Source organism: Chelon labrosus (genome assembly GCF_963514085.1).
Source record: "Chelon labrosus genome assembly, chromosome: 17".
NCBI classification, from domain to species: domain Eukaryota; kingdom Metazoa; phylum Chordata; class Actinopteri; order Mugiliformes; family Mugilidae; genus Chelon; species Chelon labrosus.
Genome location: NC_140350.1, coordinates 18,624,973 through 18,645,171, shown reverse-complemented (window position 1 = coordinate 18,645,171; position 20,199 = coordinate 18,624,973). Strand labels below are relative to the sequence as shown.

Below are 20,199 nucleotides of genomic sequence, written 5' to 3'. Positions count from 1 at the left end.
GTTCGCCACTGCAAACACAACTATCAGCACGAAACGTTTATGTGTTAAAGTTATTGTAAGGCCTGAGTTAGTTATGTTGGTGGTAAATTGATTATTAGACAGATTTCTTTTGACTTTTATCATTGGTTTTGTTTCTTGATTATGACATGAGATACTCTGCGACTGTGCTGCGCTTTGAGAGTGCTGTGCATTTCAGCATTCAGCATATTTCCTGGATCTTGAATTCAATCTTAACACACTGGTTTAGAGATGAGGGCAGTTATTATTATTTTTTTTTCTCTCAACATATGTACGATACACATAGCAAGTCTGTCAGCGTGGAATTACTAATCTGAGATCAGCGCTCCGGGCTCTCCCAAATGCAAAACTGATCCAAGATTAGCAGTCCCGGTTCGATAGACCCCGACCGGAATAGGCTAGCATACCCATTAGCCCCGCTCTACCATATTTCGCTTCTCCCAGTTATATTACAGTATAGCCAGCTTCTTCCTCTCAGACCAACTCCACCTTGGAGTTGGGGTAGACGGCAACAACATCGTAGCCCTCTGGGGGTTGGACGCGAGCCTTAGCGTGGGTCTCACAGTACAGACTGTCCTCGATAAAGAAGTATCCCCTCTGCTTGAGGTTGACGCCGCAGTCGTCGCACATGAAGCACTCGGGATGGTAGAGCTTGTCCCTGGCCTTTACGATGGTGCCACTGGACGGAGAGATTGAGAGAGTCGTGGAACATGAATGTAACAGTGGGTGAATGCAAAATGTTAAAAATAACCCTGCAACAGAAAGAGACTCATTGAAACAGACAGACGTTTTTGACGTGAGTGGAGGTCATGTCCAGAGATGTTGTGTTTCCTTTTCCATTTCATGAAATGGAAATGGTAACACATTGTTCTGTTCTTGTTCTGTGATGACACACGGTGTTGTTTAACATTGCTCATAAGCTAGACACAAAGCTGCAACCGCCTATTTCCTCTTGTCAAGATTTATTTTTGGTATATGTTCCCTTGGAAGCTGGCTTTGAATGTGAACCTGTCTTTCTGGTCCATGAAGGTTTTGTTATTTGACTGTTTCTTTTATCTGTTATAAAACATTAAAAAATAAACCACTCTTTTATTCGGCAGTCTAAAAAAAAAAAAATACTAAGTTAATATTAGACTTCTTTCTACTAGTGTGATTTAAAAAGGAAAAGTGCAATGAGTCAAATACATTCAAACAACAACAACAAAAATCTAATAAACAGCAACCAGTAACAACCACTATCTCAGGCATGGATCATTACGACAGCCTGGGACGTGTCCAGCAGAATATTTTTGGATGTTTCTTGGATGAAAAGGTCAAATCTGAATATATCTGAAAACTACAAAAAAGTGCTGTAAACAACTTCTTCTACAATAAAACTTCTGATTTTATATGAATCAAATAACAACTATTGTCTCATCAGTTCTCTTTCTGTTTTCTTTTTTAATTCATTAGAGGACAAATGGTAAATTTACTTGTTTGGCTTTTTTTCCTTTCTCTAAAAATCATACAACTAATTTTTATATATATATATGAAATAACGATAAGCAAACAGGAAAGTGCACGCCACCTACTTGAAAGCAGGTTTTATGGAGGCGCCTCCCTGCACAGAACAGAGCACTTTAAAAGGAAGTAAATGATGTTGAATTTCCTACACTGACTCACGGCCTTTAACCCGTTCACCTTTACATCATCCATGCAAAGCGGCAGTTTATCGCTTATAACCAACTATTTGAATATGTTTCATCACCTGTGATGTATCAGGGAGGCTTTCAAAGAACACGACCCGAGCTTCAGGTAAACAGAACATGCATTCACACTGTCACACCTGGGAGCTGTACAGTCGCATATCTATCCTGCTGAGCGGCTACTGATTGGCATCAGGGAAATTTCCAAGTTCAATGCTTCACTCAGTCGCACAGTGACAGCAGCTGTTAAGGGCGTTCACTGTTCATTCCCAATAAGATTTTCCTTTCTGGACTCGGGATCTGGGCCACAGACCGTTCAGTCATAAGCCTGCTTCATTTTTAAACCCGATGTAACCACACGGCTCGCAGGGTAAACTCCTGACACAGTGCTCTATACATGTTTTTTAAAAAAAAAAAAAGCTGTTAAATGCTCTGAGGTCATAACAGTTTATGCCCTTCAAGCTCCCACAATGTCCTCTTGTTAAAGGTAAAGAAAGCATATGACATCATTACCTACCTGCAGCTGCTTTTATGGGGGGATTGGAGGGGATGGGGATTGGGAGGGGGATTACCGGTGCATGCGGTTACTTTGGCAAAAGGTGTGCGTGAAATTATGCAGCGACTGTGTGTATGTGCCCAGTAACGTTCGTGTGTATTGAGCATTAGCGCATGGGAAAATGTGTGGAGGATGTCTTTGTTTAATCATTAAAATGACAAATGGGAATAGCGTTCTTGTGAAAGGCCTGTTGGTGCAGGTCGATCGGTGCAAGATAACTGGTTTACCTCAGAATCGGGGAGGAACCTGAGCTCATCTCACATAGGTCAGCTCTGAAACACCGCGACCACAGGCGTAGTGGTTTCTAAGGTGTTGCGGAAAGTCCTTCATATCCCTATAATCATTTTTGCTTCACATAAATCGCTTGTCATTTTTCTTCTTTGTGTTTACTTTAAACCGGGATTTGTACAATACTTACACAATGCCATTACAGCAGCGCGTGCACTGTGGTAGCTTCTGGAGACCAGGCATGGGGCTGGGGATGGGGCTTCCCAGCTTGGGGATTGGAGACCTGACTGGAGACTTTAAGTTTCTCATTCTGTCTGTTGGTGAGACACCTAGAAATGACAAACATAACCACAGCGTAAAAATGTTGGAACCTGCACAACAAACCATTCAGAAACCTGAAACATTACAAACGAGAAATGAATGCACAGTGAGTTCCAAGACTTCAAGGCACCGACTTAACACGAACACCTCCTCTGGCGGGACTCTGGTAACCAAGTTTTTATTTGTGTGTATACTTTTGTGTTATGGAGGTAGTAAATTCCAGTTAGTGCAGATCTGGTAATTGAAGGGGGAGAGCAGTACATGAGGGTGTAAACAGTGCAGGAAATTCCCTTTCAGTTCCAGATACTACGACTGGATGAGCAATGCATTTTTCTCACATTCCCGTCACAGGAGGCACAACGGGTTAGTTTCTGCTCCCCACTGCACCCCTTGGGACTCTTTATGACCCTCCCCAACAGGTATCCATGCAAAGTGTAGTTACATCCACACTAGCAACTGCCATTTCGGACTATGTTGGACTTAAACAAGCACTCTCTGACTCTCTGACATATTCTCGACTCTCTCTAATTTCACCCAACGTGCTTGTGGGTAAAAAACCTAAGACCTGGTACAGTAGTACCGACACAATAAGGTACTATATGATGGTACAGTGTTCAATGCAAGTATCACCATCCTCCCAGACTTCCAGTCCGCCATAGTCGCTGTACTTCCAAGAGTAAACACAACACCAACTGCTGCAATCTTGATCTTTACTTTACCATCAGGAGTACTTCAATACTCATGCTAAAGGCAACTTGTGGTTATTTACCGCCATTTTCACTTTTTCTGTGTTCCCTGTGCTGCATTCAGCCTTTTTCAGCAGGAACTGATCAGTCAACACGACCAGACCAGACACGTCCAACCGTCCTACCAATATGCTCCATTCGCACGACTGTATGTGAATGACACAAGGTGAGTTACGACAACATTTGCGCCATTCATAGTTTATAAAATGGAAAATGTCAATCAGTTCTTGGAATTTATGTTGTAATAGTCCACTGGGACTATTTATTAAAAAACAATAGAAGCTGTTAATCATGTTGGTGGCAATCAAACTGCCCTCCTATGGCTTCTTCTTCTACTTCTTTTTTTTTTTACTATGAGCGATCAGTTCAAGCGTTTAGTCATGCCAGTCTGGAATGTATGAAACGGGCTTAACTTTATAACCGGAGCCACTCCACTGGGTCCAAGTGCAGCAGGCCAGATCAGTGGTTTTGACTCGACTATATGACTTCACCAGTGATGTGCCAGCAGAGGCTACTCACCGCCCATAACCGCAGTGTAATTACCTTTCATCTGGCACCTGCCTCAAAGCCCTTTCTATCCCTCAATAAAATTTGGCCTCTGACTGCTCCGTGGTGTGTTTAAGAGCTGACATTAGCTGGGTATGTTATTCCCTGGATTAATGCCTCTATTACCTAATGATGCAATCTAATGGAAAACCTTTTTATGTGAGACTGAGTAATAAACGCATTCAGACCAGTGTCAGGGATAAGAGAATGAGCGCTCGTCTGGCCTCGCTTCTAATGTGGGTTTCTTAAACAGACAGAGGCAAGGAATTATTTGACAGGCAGCGATAAGTTGCCCAGTTACAACACATATTATCTGTCTAACATTTGACCCTATACTGTGGCTAATATTAAGCAGACATACTGTTGGCCCGCATCCTAACTCAAAAACACTGAATTTAAGGCAAGGCAAATCAATGTTATTCTAGATGTCTACTGTTCAAGGAGGTTAGAAACCATGCCTGGTTTCTTACCATGCTTTGTGTGGGTTTTAATTTATCCAAGGATTTCAGTCATATTGAAATTAGATGAGAAGAATGATGAGGTGAAATGGGTCAAAAATACATATTTTTTTAATAAGTCCAAGTCAGAACCTTTCATTGTTGTTCAGACAACTTAAAACCAGATTTGGAGCTGTGTTTCTGATCAAAAGAAAGTCTCCATGAGACAGTCAAAGGGTTAAGCTCCTTGCTACTTGGAATCACATGTTTACCCCCACGGGATGAGAAGCCTTGTCAGGGTTTTTCCATCTCTGTCCTCTCTGCCTGCAGTCTCTCCCTCTCTGCTTTCTCTCCACATCCTGGGCTAAATTCGTGTATTTAAAATGAACACGACTGATGCGATTCTGGTTCACCTACATCGACGTTCGAGTTGTTTTCACAAGGGATGGATCCATTAAACTCCCATAAATGTTGAGCGAATTATAAGTGTCAGCATTCCAGCAGGAATAACTGAACGCGTTGTACTTTGAAAGTACAACATTGCCCTGATAAAGGATGTCTTCATTACAGGGGACTTGTCTGAGAAGCACCACAGTTTAAATGTGGGTTCCATACTTAAAGTACTGTACAAAATAAGATAATAAAAAAAATAATAATTGGGCCGAAGGACGGGGGTTTTGCAGGGGTCATAGGCACTGTGTTTGTTTCCTTTTTAAACTGTTAAAGGATTAAGTTAATTCAATCAAGTTGGCTTATTTTCTATAATGAAGGTCGTGAAATTGCATGTCTAGTACTAAACAAATTCAATTTCTCTGCACGCATTTCAAAACATACACAGTTAACTTCATATGTAAAGGCTTATTTTGTTTAACCATGGAATGTAAAAACATGTGTACGTAGCCTCCGAGAATGAAAAGCCACCGAGTAAGTGCCTTAAAACTATATTTTTAAAGACCAGCAGGAGACGTCAGATTGTATAGAAGCATATAAGAAAACCGTGCTACTGCACACTTGACTCATGACCTCATTAAACATTTTCCAAATGATTTTTTTTTCATGTCTATTCAGTTCAAGTCTTCATCAATACACATTCTGCTCACATTTAGAGTAAAAGAGACAAAAAGACAAGTATGTTTTATGTCTTGGCTACTGTGCTGTTGACCACTTGCTCCTCCACAGCTCCACTCTTTAGACACCTATTTATCGACATTCTCATTTGTGGCAGAAAAATTACACAAAAAGCAGCCTGAAGGAGATCCAGACCATCCTTTGTTCCGGTAAGAGATTCAGGAAAACATAGGTGCAACCATAGACTATAGTTGGTAGTTAATAAAATACTGATGCATATTCAAGTGTTCATTTTTCTGCTAAGTTTCATTTTTGTTAGTTATTTGATGCTATACAGGAAGTGACATCATGATGACTACAAGTTGCTCCATTCTTGGACTGTACTGCGCAGACTCTGGCTCCAAAGTCACAAGATGCCTGGGAAAATAGCATCAGTTTGGCTAATGCAAGGAAGTGGGGATGTGTTGTCCATATTTATATACAGTCTATGCAACAGGTTGTTATTATTATGCGCATCAACTGCCCCTGGTTGTACACGTAACTCATTTGTTTATTTCGTCCTTGTTTCAGTGCTTTTTGTATTTTTAATGATGCATTGCAGCATTGGGAATCTCCTCTAGTGGGGAAGACCATCTGTACCCAAATGTGATGTTGTAACATTGCCTCAAGCCCCCTAACTTTAGACCAGTATTTAACAGTCTCTCCACCCATCTTCCGTCCACACTGCGACCCAATTGTGGTAGAGCTTCGTGGAATTCTGGGTAAACTGACACTCCTGTTTGTTTTAACTTTGAAAAGCCCCTGAAAGTCAACATGGCCTCCGCAGGGGCTCCCGCCTTCAAAAGAGGAGCCACTGCAGTGATTTAAAAGCCTGACAGGAAGGCATGCATTCAGGGGCGAGATGATTTACCTTTAACATGAGCGTCAAACGTGTTCAGCGGTTCATTTGTCTTGTATTTTTCTTTATTGAGCCATTAACAAGAAACCACCAAGGTAAAGATATGGGGAACATCTGTGGCAGGGTTTTCGCCATCTCACACGGATGAAATGACATCAACAAAGCAGCAGGTAGCTTTTAAAAGGATCCCAGTGTAAACTCGAGTTGTCTCCCCGTTTCATCGCTGGCTTAACCTGTCAATCAGCCTGCCAGTCTCCCAAGCTGAAAGACGACTGACAGCAGACAAAAGGAGGTCCCTTTAAATCACTTTAACCAATCAGCAGTGCTACATTCTCTCTCCCTCCAGCCTCCTTCGTCTGTCATTAGCATCTGTCTCTCTCCTTGTTATTGCTCGGAGTGTTATACGAAGCGATAAATTAAGGAAACAGTCTGGTTTGGCTCTGTTCCAGGCCTCACTGCAGGAGCCGTTTACATTGCTCCTTGCGCTGTGAATTATCCTGTCAGCTCCTACATCAAAGGTAGCCTCAGATACGTGATAACCACGCACGATAATGGTATTTTTACAGGGGAAGAAAATCAGGGATTGCTCTATTTAAACGTATGAGAAACAGACATTATAGATATTTGAACGGCTTCTTTATACGTTCAGACCACAAATAATTTGTAGCTGTTTAACAGTCAAGCCTGGGTTGCAAATATGGCGTTGCTTTTTAATGAGTTTGTGTGCACCAAGTTTGCGTTCATTAAAAATAAATACACCAAATTGTGTCAGTCGTGCTTAATCATCAATAAAAAAAAGGCAGTTTTGACCGCTCAGAGCCACCGTCCGTGCAGTAGCCCTAATCCAAAATGGCTTCCGATAACTAACTGTGCCCCTACCTCACATTGGCAGAACCCACTGCTCAGAAACACATGAATGTTTTTTCCAATTTTGCTAGCAGTGTATTAAACTAGACCACTAAAATCCCAAAGTAGATGTGGAAACCATCGGGTTAATTCCACAGCTCCTTCACCAACAGCCAAACCTCTTCTTGTTTTTGACGTCTACTCCTTTTTTGGATGAACCCAATAGTTTCTTTTTGTACTTTGTCCTTTAAAGAAGAACATCATCTTCACTCCTTGACAAATCAATTTTTCCATGCTTCTTGGAATCACATGTTTATCTCCACGGGACAAGAAATCTTATTAGGGCTTTTTTTTTTTTTTTTTTTTTTTTTGTTATCTCTGCAGTCTCTCCCTCTTTGCCTCTTTTTTTTTTTCTCCACATCCAGGATTAAATTTGTGTGTCTAATATGAAACATGACTGATGTGATGTTTATCATTTATTATTAATTTTATTATTTTACCTTTCTGAGTTGTTTGCACTTGGGAGAAATCCTTTCAACGGCACAAATGATAAGTCCATTTTAGTCACAGTAAGTATCCAACGCTCAAATTACTCCCAAATATTAACCAACATTGGACCCTGTAAAGAAAACCATCTGTAGCAGCGCTGGCATCCAAAACCCATATCAGTCAAACCGGAGCTGTAAACTCTCTCTGAACGAAACTTTGAGTCGAGGTCAGGCTCTCTAATGGGAGTAAGTAGGAATTTAGAGTCACGTAGAGGACTCTGAGAAAGTATTCTCATATTACAGCCTTTATATATCGGTAGAAAAGCATACATGGTGACTAAGAAAATAAATATCACTCAATTGCAGCTGGTAACACTTTTATAATTGTGACTGCGATTAAAGGACTTTTCTCAAGGACACCTCAGTGTTAGTCTAAGCTTGAGAAAAACATTAATCATTGACGATTTGTGCATGTTTGCGGGTCTTAAGTCCACATCTCAGAGGTCTAAGTTATTTCCGTTCGAACATACCAATCCTCGGCTCCCAATTACCGCGTTCTCAACTTTTGCCACATGGAACCTTGAGGGGAAGGGTTTTAGTTCCAGGGATTAGCCTTTTATCTGCTGCTGTCAGCGTCACATGGCTCCTGCTCTAATGCTGGAATGCAGGATGGTCAGAAGGCAGACAGGAAAACCATATTTCTTGCTTTATTGTCCTCTGTGAGGTTGTTTTTGCAGTAAATTGCCTTAGCAAAACATCCCCTCCCGCGTTCATCCGTACGTGAGCTATTTAAAGCTCTCCACCTTTCTCCTGTTTCCTGGTCTCTGTTTCTCTCTCTTCCTATCTGTCTCTTAACCTCAAACCGTCAGTGTTTTCCTATAAAAGGAAAGCTATGCCACTCAGACACAGGAGCCCGTAACAGTTGGAACTGCCCGGGCAAGATGTTCCTGTGGCTGGAATCACAAGCCTCATCTGCACGGGAGGAAATGTTTACTCGGTAATTTCCACATGCTGTTGATGTAATGCAACAATCCACATCGATTGCATAGATGCACGTGGGCATGACCAGGTGCTTGCTTGATGCCTGCTTTAGCAGCCAAGTGTGTCACAATATCTGATATGGTATCGTAGCTGAACCTCATGTAGAATCTTGTTTGTGCAAAACTACTTTTGCTTTTTTTCCAGAGAAAAATCCCTATTTTGATAGTCAGTTTATTCATTTTAACATTATTAAAAGCAAAACGCCAACAATCAACAGTGTCCTGCTCCTAAAATGGGAATTATCAGCTGGTTTGAGCCCTATGTTTAGTAATGCATTCTGAAATGTTAGTTGGACATACACTTTGAGCAGACCCATCTTTCATTTCCTGTAGTCATTTGTGGCTCCAGCCTCGTCACCTTCGTGTATTGCCGCGGACCACAGCAGCAGTAAAATGTGTCATCTTTCCAAATGCAGTGCTCATATTTTGTTCTAGTTTTTTGTTTTGTTTTGTTTTTCTCAACCATTACACACACATGCTTACACACACTGAAACACATAAATCCTTACCTCCATCCTCAGCTTCCAGGATTCCCTGGAGGTACTTGAAGGAGCCAGACTGCTTGGGTTCAGAGACGGGCTCCTCGTAGTCCTGCAGCATCTTGTAGACGTCCGACTGTGGGTCAAAACCGTTACGGCTCACGGGGGAGTGCATGGGAGGCTCCGGGCTGGAGGAAGCAGAGGGTCGGTATATTCAGTTAGATGACGAGTAGAAGACGGGAGACCAAAACATGCATTTAATTTAGGGGTCTTTTCCAACATTGGTACTAGTTGTGTCATGATGTGTTTTGCGATCGATGCTGGAATAAAAGAAACTTAAAAAAGACAAAAGAATAGCTTGCTGTTTCCTGACTGGCAAAGGACCAAAAGTGTGGAAGAACATTTTTCTTTCTTTAAGCTAGCACACGCTGTTTTCGGAGGGCAAAACTGAGGCGTGTGCTTTACACTCCACATGCAATTTCATAGACATGAAGTCTTCATCACAGTATCTTGTTTCTGCACGCTCATCCATCCATCAAGTTATTCCCCAAACCTTGCAGGACGGATCCCCTTCATTTGAGACAATTAAATATTCAGGGAGGCGAGTGGGGCTGCTGACAGATGTGTGCATATCCTGACACACTTAACTGCATGTTTATCTGCAGACTCCTGAGTGAGGTAGGTGTATAGTGATCACGGAAGAGAAAGTGAGTGACGGCAGGGCAATGTACGGTGGTAAAACGGTGTTTAACTGTATCATTGTCTGCGTGTTGCGTGTGTGCAGGGGCCTAGTAAGGATTAACAGTCTAGCGAAGGAGAACTCTGGGAGTGCCGGAGAGGATGTTCGCCAGGAGACTAAACACACATTTATTGGCCGAGGGGATGCACAACAACAAATGGCTTTTCCAGGCCACATGGCTATCTGTGCAGGTGGGTCATGAGACGTCCTAAGTGTGTCTGTTCCTGAGTGTGCATCTGTTACAGTGAGAACATATACACAGGCATCTGCGAAGCATAATAAACTGCTGGCCCGTTTTTGTATACAAGGATACCTGGTGAGGCTTTAACAGCAGAAAGGTTGATGGATTTTTAGACGCAGCCGCTCGGGACCAACTACTATTTCTTTGTGCGATTTTCTCACAGCGATGTTGTGCAGCGAGGACAGCTCGGGGAAAAAAAAACGTACCTGGAGGGATATTCTGAAAGCCAGTACTCCCTTAAATGTTTGTCATCACAGGAAACGTCTCCTTTTAGTTTGTAAAGTTGCGTTTTACTTGAGATATTGCGATTAGGAGTGTCTTGCGCTGTTGACAGCTCCGATGAGGGTTCACGAGTAAAGCAAAAGAAAACCAATAGAGTGGGCAATTTTATTGGACTTTAAAGTAATCAATATAAACATGGGTATTAGTTCCAGATGTTACATTGAAGGAGAAAGAAAAGTAACGGCATTAACGGGGGTAAGAAACCCTAAGCCCTGCAGACTAGTCTACTTATCCTGTCAAAACTGTAAGTTGACGTTGGATTTAGGTGCCATTTCTCTAAAAATCTGCGCAGAGCACACAAACACACGCCGTGATCCTCTCACCTGTGTGTGGCGCTGAGGCTGAGACCTCCCATCTTGCTCGGCAGGGACCGGTCTCCGTTGCTGCCGTTGTGGGCGTAAAGCCCCGCCGGGTTGTTGTACTGAGCGTGCCCGGTTCCGTTCCCATAGCCGTAGCTGTGGCCGTTGTTGGGTCTGGAGTGTCCGTTGTTCAGGTGGACGGGCTGGGGAGCCTGAGGGGACCGGGGAGCCTGAGGGGACTGGGGTTCGGGGGTGTACGAAGGCTTGCGGCCGTAACTGCTGGCGTATCCGCTGGTGATGGGACGAAACTTCTGAAAAGACAGAAGCGAGAAATATTGAACATTTACAGTATTTAGTTACAGAGAAGGTTAGATTCAGTGGTAAAAGACAAAAAAAAATAATAAGTAAGAAAGAAGAAAAAGGATAATGGACCTATTACGGAATGAACCATTATGTTTTAGTTCAGGAAATGAGAGTTTAAAAAAAAGGCCGGGCCATAAAACCGCAATTCTTCAGAGGCAACAAGAGTGGTTGTTCCCGAATGAGATTTTGCAGTGGTGAGGTTTCAGCGAAAAGATTTTTCCACTTCACTTCTGCTTTTCCCTTTTTCCAATACTAAGGCTTATTAAGAAGGAGCTCATATTGGATTTCTTGCAGATGTCCCTGTCCAAACAAATTAAGTCATGTGGTGTAAATACTCCTGGCTACTTAAGAGTTTGTGGACGACGCAAAAGATTATCTTTTTTGAAGCGCTGCAGCAGACGTCTTAGATTCCTAGATTCCCCACATACAGTAAGCGATGCGCTGGAACTGTTGCACTAATGCAGGACAGATGCACAGACACCTACAATCACACCACTGTATACTCAGTGAGTGTGTTTATGCCGGGGTCAACGCCCTCTCCGTGCATTTGCACACAGGCGCTACAGTGACATCACCGAGCCGCTCAGTGTTTAGCGCGGCTATCAGCGCGCCTCAGCGATAACGGCCCGGCTCGATCGTCTCACAGACACTAAACTTCGCAGATAAAGTTTTATTGCAGCACTTTGGGTGATGTCACCGCCTCTGATAACGCTTTGAACTCTGGAGATAAGCAGCAGCTTTGAATGACTCCACAGGGCTGTGAATTATCATAACTTAAGATTATAAACATTTCAGATGAAACGAAGTGACTTGTTTACGAGTTCGGCCATGCAGCAGGATGGGACTGTTGTTAACTGTGAGCCACTGGAATGTGCGAGTGTGTGAGAGAGAGAGACGGTGTGTGTGCCTGTGTGTTTTAGTTTAAAGTGCGTTAGCCACAGGTGGTGGAGGTTCACCGCCTCTCCAGACAAGACCCCCGTCATCGCAACAGATGGGTCGGCTGGATGTCATCCTGTCCTCGGCCCTCGACTAGACCACACATGCACTGACACACACGCAAAGACACACGTGTCGTCTGCGCTCAGCACTTTTCATCACGCTGGACCTCCTCTCCTCCACACCAAAAAGCCCACATCTTGAACTTGGGAAAAGCGCTCTGTCATTGCGCTGCCTGCTGCAGTTAAGACAGATGGCTTTCAAGAGACTGAACACCCCCGCTGCCTGCTCTCCGCAAAAACCTCGGACAATGGAGACAGATGAATCCGGGAGCTGTCTGAACAACACGCTAGCAGATAGCCATACTTGGTTAAAGTCGGGAGAAAGAAGCAGAAAGGGGAGTCAGCAGTCAAGGCAGCTTCACCCCGAGAGCCAAACCCTGTTTGGGCAGGATGTCAGAAACACCCAGCTCTCTGCGGCTGCCTCCTCGAGTAAACCAGACACGCTGAAGCCTGATTCTCACCACAGAGGCAAACGGGCCAAACCAGATTCTACTCGTTATCTTTAGCCATATTTGCACAGATGGTGGACTTCGTGGGGACTTTGTCAAAGTTTCCCTTAATCTTGGCGTTTTGTAAAAAAAAAAAAAAAAGAATATTCTCAGGACGTTTAAATTAAAATAATCCTATAGACGTCCTAGAGGCCAGCTGAGAATGTGGCAATGGGGCTGCTTAAGACAGTGAGATGTCCACTTTAATGAACAACTTTAATGATTATCTCTTTAACATTGCTGTAAATTGTGGGAGATCTTTTGCTCCCTGCTTTCTTTATTCCTCCCATCTATTTATTCAAGATCTTTCAATTCCCTAAGAGCACACACAAAACTGGAAGGGTGACGTTCTTCAGAACAAAAACGCTGTCCCTACATGTCTTTTTTGGTCTTCATTTTTCATTTCTCATAACCAGACGAGGGCTAAGTCTGCAGATAACAATCAGGACAGTAACCTTCTTTGCCAGGCGAGCTCATTCATGCCTGGGTTCAGAGAATAAAGGAAGTAAGTGGAGGAAAATCCCCGAGAGTGTATTAAGTTCCCCGCTGCTGCGGTGGCACGACAGCCGAGACATTACATTTTAAGACAATAATCTGTGTAAACACGGCAAGTAACCACACGTTAATGTACTGTATCACACCGCCTAGATTCAGATGGAGAACAAATATACAGAGGTAAGAGCCTAAAGGGCAAAAGGACAAGGAGCAAACAAGTTATATGTGGGTTCCTAAGTGGTGGCAGAAGCACACTGATCTTTATGTAAAGTTTATTTAGAAATAGTGTGCTGCAGAAATGTCATTTAAAGAGGAGCTCTGCTGATTTCATACTTCAGTCAGGTATTGGGAAGTATAACTGCATATGTGACGGAAGTTGTATTAAGCCCTTTGTGACTTCAGATGTACAAAATCCCTGGACTGAATAAAGACGGGCAAATGTTCGCAGTTTTGGAGCTCAGTGTTGTGACACCAGCCCGCGCCATCTTGCCTGAATCTGCCTAGCTAGCAGGTAATTCAAAAAGGGTTAAAGATTGTGAAGCGTATGTTATATAACAATACAACCCTGTGTGGTTTTCATGAATGGAGAAATAATCTATAAAGTCTGTGGAGATTGAGTCTCTTCTCTCCTGCATCTGGGCAGTGGCTTATGACTAATAAAATCATATACTGAGATGCATTATGGGTATTATAGTTGTAAGGTTTTGACAAAAATGAAAAAAAAGGAATAAAATGAAATGTCTTTCTGTTGCACACAGAAATGAAGATGTTGATATAATGAAGTGAAAGCATCACTGTAATGCTTCATCTAATATAGAGGAGGAAACATTACTTTATAAACGTGCAGTAAATTCACTTGGTCAAACTTAAAATGATGAACCACAGAACCAAGTGCCTCTTTATTTATTCTATGTCTCAGTCTGTTTGTTTCAGGTGTAACTCAACCTCCCTCTCCAACCATTCCTTTTGTCTTTTTTCCCCCCTCGTAACACCGTTTCCTTTCTGGGCATGCACGTCTGTTCCACACATATTTGCTCAGTGCGGATGGTAGATTTATTAGTCAGCACATCTGGTGCTTGCCTTATAAAAATGCCAGTTTGGTAACTTTCAGGACCTGCAAGTGCTTTCAAGTTGCTGTAACAGTACTGTGGCTTGGTTTCTTTTTTATCACACAAATCAACTGCAAGCCAACTGTCTCATTACAGAGATTTATTCTTTCATTTCACGACTGGACCGAACGCAGGTTTAATGTAGAGTCTGTCTTTGGATGATATTCGCGTAAATCTGGTGAATGTCTTATCGCCCAAACCTTATCTTGTTCTCTCAATATAGTCAAAACTTTTCAAAATTTAAACGAGCAGCTTGCTTCAGCCCGTCTCCAGCAGACACGCCGTATAACATGGCTGTTGAAAACCTCCATCTGTGAGATCATCTATTTCCTCATTTCACTTTCTTGAGAAAGGCTATTCTTTCGCCTTCTCTCGGATCTGGACTGCATTTCTCCTGGCTCAGACAAAGAGTTGGGAGGGGAAAAAAAGAACTAAAAGAAGGTTTTATGAGCATTGTCTACTGCTCTATGCTCGTAAAAATCAGGCAGCCATCTGATTTCATTGAACTGTTGTTCAATGGTAACCAGGCATGGCTAATGGTTCAGGAAGAGTGGCCATGTGTGAGTGTATGCACCAACGACAGAAAAGAGGAAAGAAAGGACAGAGTTTAAGCCCCCCCATTCATTAACCTGACTAAAAGTCACTTTGATTAATAACAGCTTGAATGGGAGAAGACGGCCGCTCCGGTGTCTCAGTCCACAACTACAGTTTGGGCAGAGAGTGGCAGACAGATGAGAGGAGGAGGGGGGGAGAAAGGTGGAGGACCTTAATTGAAGTCATATGTGCGTCTTCAGCTGATGACTTAGAGCTGGCCTGGCTCACTGGACCCACAGTGCACAGATTCATGCTAATGCACACACATGCACCCCACTTCCTCCTCTAGCTGCCTCCTGCACAGTTTAATCCTCCTGGACATTCAAAATTAAGCTTTTCACATGGCGCTCTGCACCGCTTACCAAACACAAACCAGCCCTTTATGGCTCCCCGGGCCTGGCCTTGGGTGCCTCGCAGCGAGGAAAGACAGACGGGCCAGAGGGGAGGTAGGAGCGAGCAGGAGTGGGATGGGGAGGGTGTCGCGAGGAAGATTAACAAAGCAGTGGAATGTAGGTTTATAATGTATGAAAGTACGACTCTTTGGACAATTGAAGAATGGTAATGCTGCCTGGAAATGTCAGGTGACAGCAACTACAAAAACACAACTAGTTTTCAAGTAAGCTAACCATGTGTGAAGTACAAAAATGATCCAGTCTACTTTGCTGTAAAGTTTGTTAGCTTTAAGGCATCAATACTAGTGAACAAGTACATTTTAGTGGATGGAATGAAAAAGAATCCCTAGCTTCCTCCATTTTCTGTCCCTCTGCTCCCTCAGAGTTGAGTCAGGATGGTTTGCTATAGGTCAATGGTGCAAATTAGCATCAAATTTGTAGAGATCACTTAATCCCAAGATGACTGTTGGGGGTAACTGTGTCCTGCGTAGCCTGCTCTTCCTTTTTCCCAGCTCCTCAATAAATCCAAGTATAATTTTAGCTGATATAGACAGATGTGGGCTGTATGACGTATGAAGGATCGGTATCACTGCGACCCAGGCGGGAGCGCGCCAACAGGACAGGCAAACCAAGAAATTGTTTTGGCCCCGATAAAGAATGAGAAAGGGTGCCCCCAGATACAGTATTTACCTTTTAATTTTATTTACCAAAGACAACCATAAACTTCCTAATGCTCATGAAGTTCCTACAGTGCATCGACAATACTCCACAACATCCCCTTTCTGTCTCTCCAAAGACAGATTTCACTGGTTTAGACTGGACCAGACCAGGCCGATGGTTTAAAGACCAAAAAAAACCCCAGAAACTTTAATCCCTGACAAACCTGAGAAAGACAGTTCTTCTAAATTCTCTAAGAGGTGCAGTCACTCTGCACTCTTTGCCTCTAGAAACTGAGAGCGCTCTTAGTGGCTCAATCCACTCCTCAGTATGCTGGCAGCCAAGCAAAGCAGGGAAGGCTCCTTTAAGAAATCCCATCCACCGATTTGGACATTTCTGGGGATTACCAGCTGATTAGTGAACACAAACAACCAAATGAGTGGGGTCCAAGGTCTGTGATCTTAAAAGCCTTCTGTGTGAATGACCGTGGGGCTGCTGAAAAAAAAAAAAAAACATTCCACCAATGCTTCATTGGTTTGCGATTTCCAGACAGGGGATTAAGTAGCAGTGGACCCAACAAACATGTTTTGGCAACCAGTGAGAAGACCCGAAGCCACCTGATAACCCCCTACAGCTATAGCACAATCACGGTCCCACAATGTTTGAGTATTTATTATTGCTTTGAATGAATATGCCTCTCCTACAACTTTTGAACTCTATCTCAAAAGACAAATGGCTCTTAATGTCAGATGTTGGAAAGCAAATGCCTTGTTCCATTCATAAAACAAATCTGAATCACGCACACACTTTTGTTTTAAAAGCAAAATTCTCTTCCAAGCGGAGAGGGAATTGTGGTCTGTAAGTCATGCAAGGACTCTGTCTGTCAGCCCCTATTAATGTTAGCTTGGAGAATTCGGTTTCAGCTGCCAGCTCCTGGGCCGAGACTGGAAGCCTCGAGTGACGTGTGATCCAGACCTCTGCAGCTTCCGCATTGTTCAGCCTCATTCTTTCCACAAGGCCATAGTGCTCGGCCACAATGGTTATCACTATAATATAATCACAGGCTGGCTACAATGAACGGCATTCTGACACGGCTTGCCAAAAAATGCTGTTTGACTTTATCACCGACTATAGACCATTCCCACCTACTTGAAGCTGCCACCGTGTAATTTAAGGGAAGGAATTCTGAAAAACCAAAATGTCAGTAACTGATGGTATTGCTTTCCTGGTGCATAAAAAATGTTCCAAGAGTAAAACTTGACAACCGAGCGTTAAAACGCAGATGTAAGACGAGATTTACAAGGCGGAGAGGCATTTTCTCTTTAACAATCTCATTGGAAAAAGGTGGATTTTTTCTCCGGCTATTCGGAATTTGTTCGGAAGTGTCACTGCATTGTCCTTGCACCAAATTAATTCAAAGAAATACAGAAATTTGGTTTCTGGGTCGTATTTTATTGCACATGACTCTGTCAATACAAGAGTTGCTGAAGACTCTCTTCGGTTCAGTTGGCTTAAAAGTAAGGCTCGTTTTATATCTTGATGGAAAAAATATTGACAAGGCAGTCAAAGCTCAGGACTGCAGAAGATGAATATCGATGGCAGCAGCTACATCCTGCTGGGGATTTCTGCTGCCATCAAGGAGTGTCATTACTATGCTGTGGGGGGTGCCTGGCCTGGTCTAGGTGGGTGGTACATGTCTAAATAACATCCACACGAATGCCAGGGCCAAAAGTTTCCCAGCAGAACATTGAATTGTCACAATGTGGTAAATGTTATTTACTTCACCTGTCAGTATACAGATCGGTGTACCGCAGCAACTAGGAATATGGTGGAGCCTGTGGAAAACTGGAAAGCCCCAATGAGAAGCATCAAATAAAACAGAAACTAAGCATTCGGAGGAAGGATTACAGTCTAACAGAGAAATCTATTTATAGCCAAGACAAACACAAATTCCCACTCGTGTGCTTGTGTGTTTTTTCCTCGTCTGAAAGTAGAGTGGCGACTCTGAGTCAGCTTGGAAGAGAGCGGCCCTGCATTGCAGATTCAGTGATGATTGAAAAAGAGGTGATTCACTGAACTTTCTAAAATTCAGATATTGCCTCAAAATCCTCTCACTCAAGTCCGCGTCACTCTTTGGAATGAAATTTGGAAAATCGCATGTGATCACAATTCATTTGTCTTCCCACAGCTATGCAGGGGAGTGTCGGGTCAAGATATTTGTTCGTCAAAGCTACACAGGCGCGTTATCGTTAAGACGCCTTTCTTATTACCTCATCCCTACCAGCCCTCTTTATCACAATCATTTCTATTTCAGGAAGCCGTGTATGACATCCGGTAGTCTGTAGACAGTCCTGCCAAGACATGAGCACAGTTCCTTGGAAAAACATCATGCGATCCCGGTGGATCCCCCAAAGTAGCAAAAGAAAGAAACCAAAAGCCTCTGCAAATACAGTCACATCACTCCACAGCATCCAGTCATAATGTATATCCAAAAATACAGCATTTCCTCATCGGCTTTTATGAGAATCTCCCGTGGTCCCAAGGTGAAAGGAAACACCTCATGGCTCCCATGTGTCACTTCCTCCTCAGTAGCACATTCCCACAAGTGAGACTGGAATTTCCAGCACGGCCAGTGGATGAAGGAGTGCATGAATAAGAAGGAAAGGATGCCGTCAGCGGCTGATGTTGTTGTGTTCGTGCAAGAAAAAATATGCTTTGTCGTGTGATTTTCCTCTCGCCATATCCTCAGTTGGCCGAGTTGAGCAAAAATACAAACAAATGTAAGTGTAGGTGGGAAAAAAAAACATGTGGTCATCTTCCAGAGGAATTTGTGGGTACATAACCTTAAGTGTCCTGGTATGCCCCTTTGGTTTAAGTTCTCACCCTGCTAAGAAACGACTATTCCCTCAGAATGAAGGCTGTAGGTCAAATCTTATGGTGGAAGGTGAGTTTTCAAAGTCATTGCTTCAAATCTTGGCCAACACAACCAGGGATTGCGCTGTCATCGTCATCCAGCGATTTGATTCGGCTAGTGTGGGCCGGCAGTATCACATCACACGGGTCACAGTGCACATATCTTTTCCAACACGTCCCAAGAGCAATCTGCATTGTTATGTGCTCGAGCCGTGGCCGAACGCGGCAGGAAACAAAGAAAGAGAGCGCTTTGGTCTTTTATGCGACCTCGGGGAGCGGACGCTTCCTCTCACCTCGCGCAGAAGAATTCACCTGAACGTGACGCCGAAATGGACCGGGCTCGGCGGTTTCCAGCCGTCCAGGTTCACTTCGTTAAACGAGACGCCAGAGAAAATTTTTTAGGAAGGACTGGATAAGATGTTCCGCAGACACAGAGAGTTGAAGAAGAGAGCAGGGGAGAGACAGATTTGCTACTCTCATATTACCCACAAGCAAAACCCTCCTGTCATGCATGTCTGTGTTTGTATAAAGCCGACGGTTCCTCGAGCTCAGGTTTGGTATTTCCTTGTGTTAATCAAAGCAAGACGGGAGCCGCTGCTGTGTGACATGAAAGTCAGCACAGAGATTTTTTGCCCATTTGCTGGACAAGGAGAGCCTGCTTACTTTCAAACTATTAACACAACCATACCTCACATCACACTCTTTATTTAGCTAAAGACACACCAAACCGGTTACTGGTTCCAAAGGCTGACTGTGACGTTGCTTGTGTCTGGACTAACAAAGTTGTACTTATGAACACACTGAAAAGACTACGATCAACACAAGGGCAGGGGGCAGCAGTCTGGATTCATAAATCAAAAAAGGGCAGTTAGCTGCTGTTAGCCATGAAGCCAGGTTTGTTAAGATGATCAGCCAATCGGAGTGACCTCTGAATTCCGACAACAGGGGTCCAACTAGTGTCAACAGGCGCACCGGCAAAACCAAAGATGCTCACCAATGGCCTGACACTGGCTAAGGGCTGACAGTCATTTATCAATGTGTCATGGACTTCAGTCTTGAGCACTTTAGACTTTTTACAGCAGCCATAGATTCACATTCGTAATGATTCTTGCACACTGTTGTGTTGTCAAGGGTTTACCTACATACAGTTCTGTGTGTCGCCTTTTCTATTACGTTTATTTTTGGCCTAATGTTGACTAATGGATGAGATGAACGTGCATACAAGGAAAAATATTCCTCTTTTTAGATAAACACACGCCCACAAAAAGAAACC

General features: G+C 43.3%; 1 protein-coding gene across 1 annotated transcript in view; it reads right to left on the bottom strand.

Moving 5' to 3' along the window:
• Positions 1-259: 259 nt before the first annotated feature.
• Positions 260-20,199, bottom strand: part of pdlim4 (PDZ and LIM domain 4) — a 41,153-nt gene continuing 21,213 nt past the window's right edge. The window contains exons 4-7 of the mRNA XM_084565113.1: positions 10,942-11,228; positions 9,387-9,544; positions 2,678-2,816; positions 260-697 (exon numbers count right to left, since the gene is read on the bottom strand). Coding sequence (XP_084421239.1) covers positions 493-697; positions 2,678-2,816; positions 9,387-9,544; positions 10,942-11,228 — 789 coding nt within the window. The 3' untranslated portion in view covers positions 260-492. The remainder of the gene's footprint in view (positions 698-2,677; positions 2,817-9,386; positions 9,545-10,941; positions 11,229-20,199) is intronic.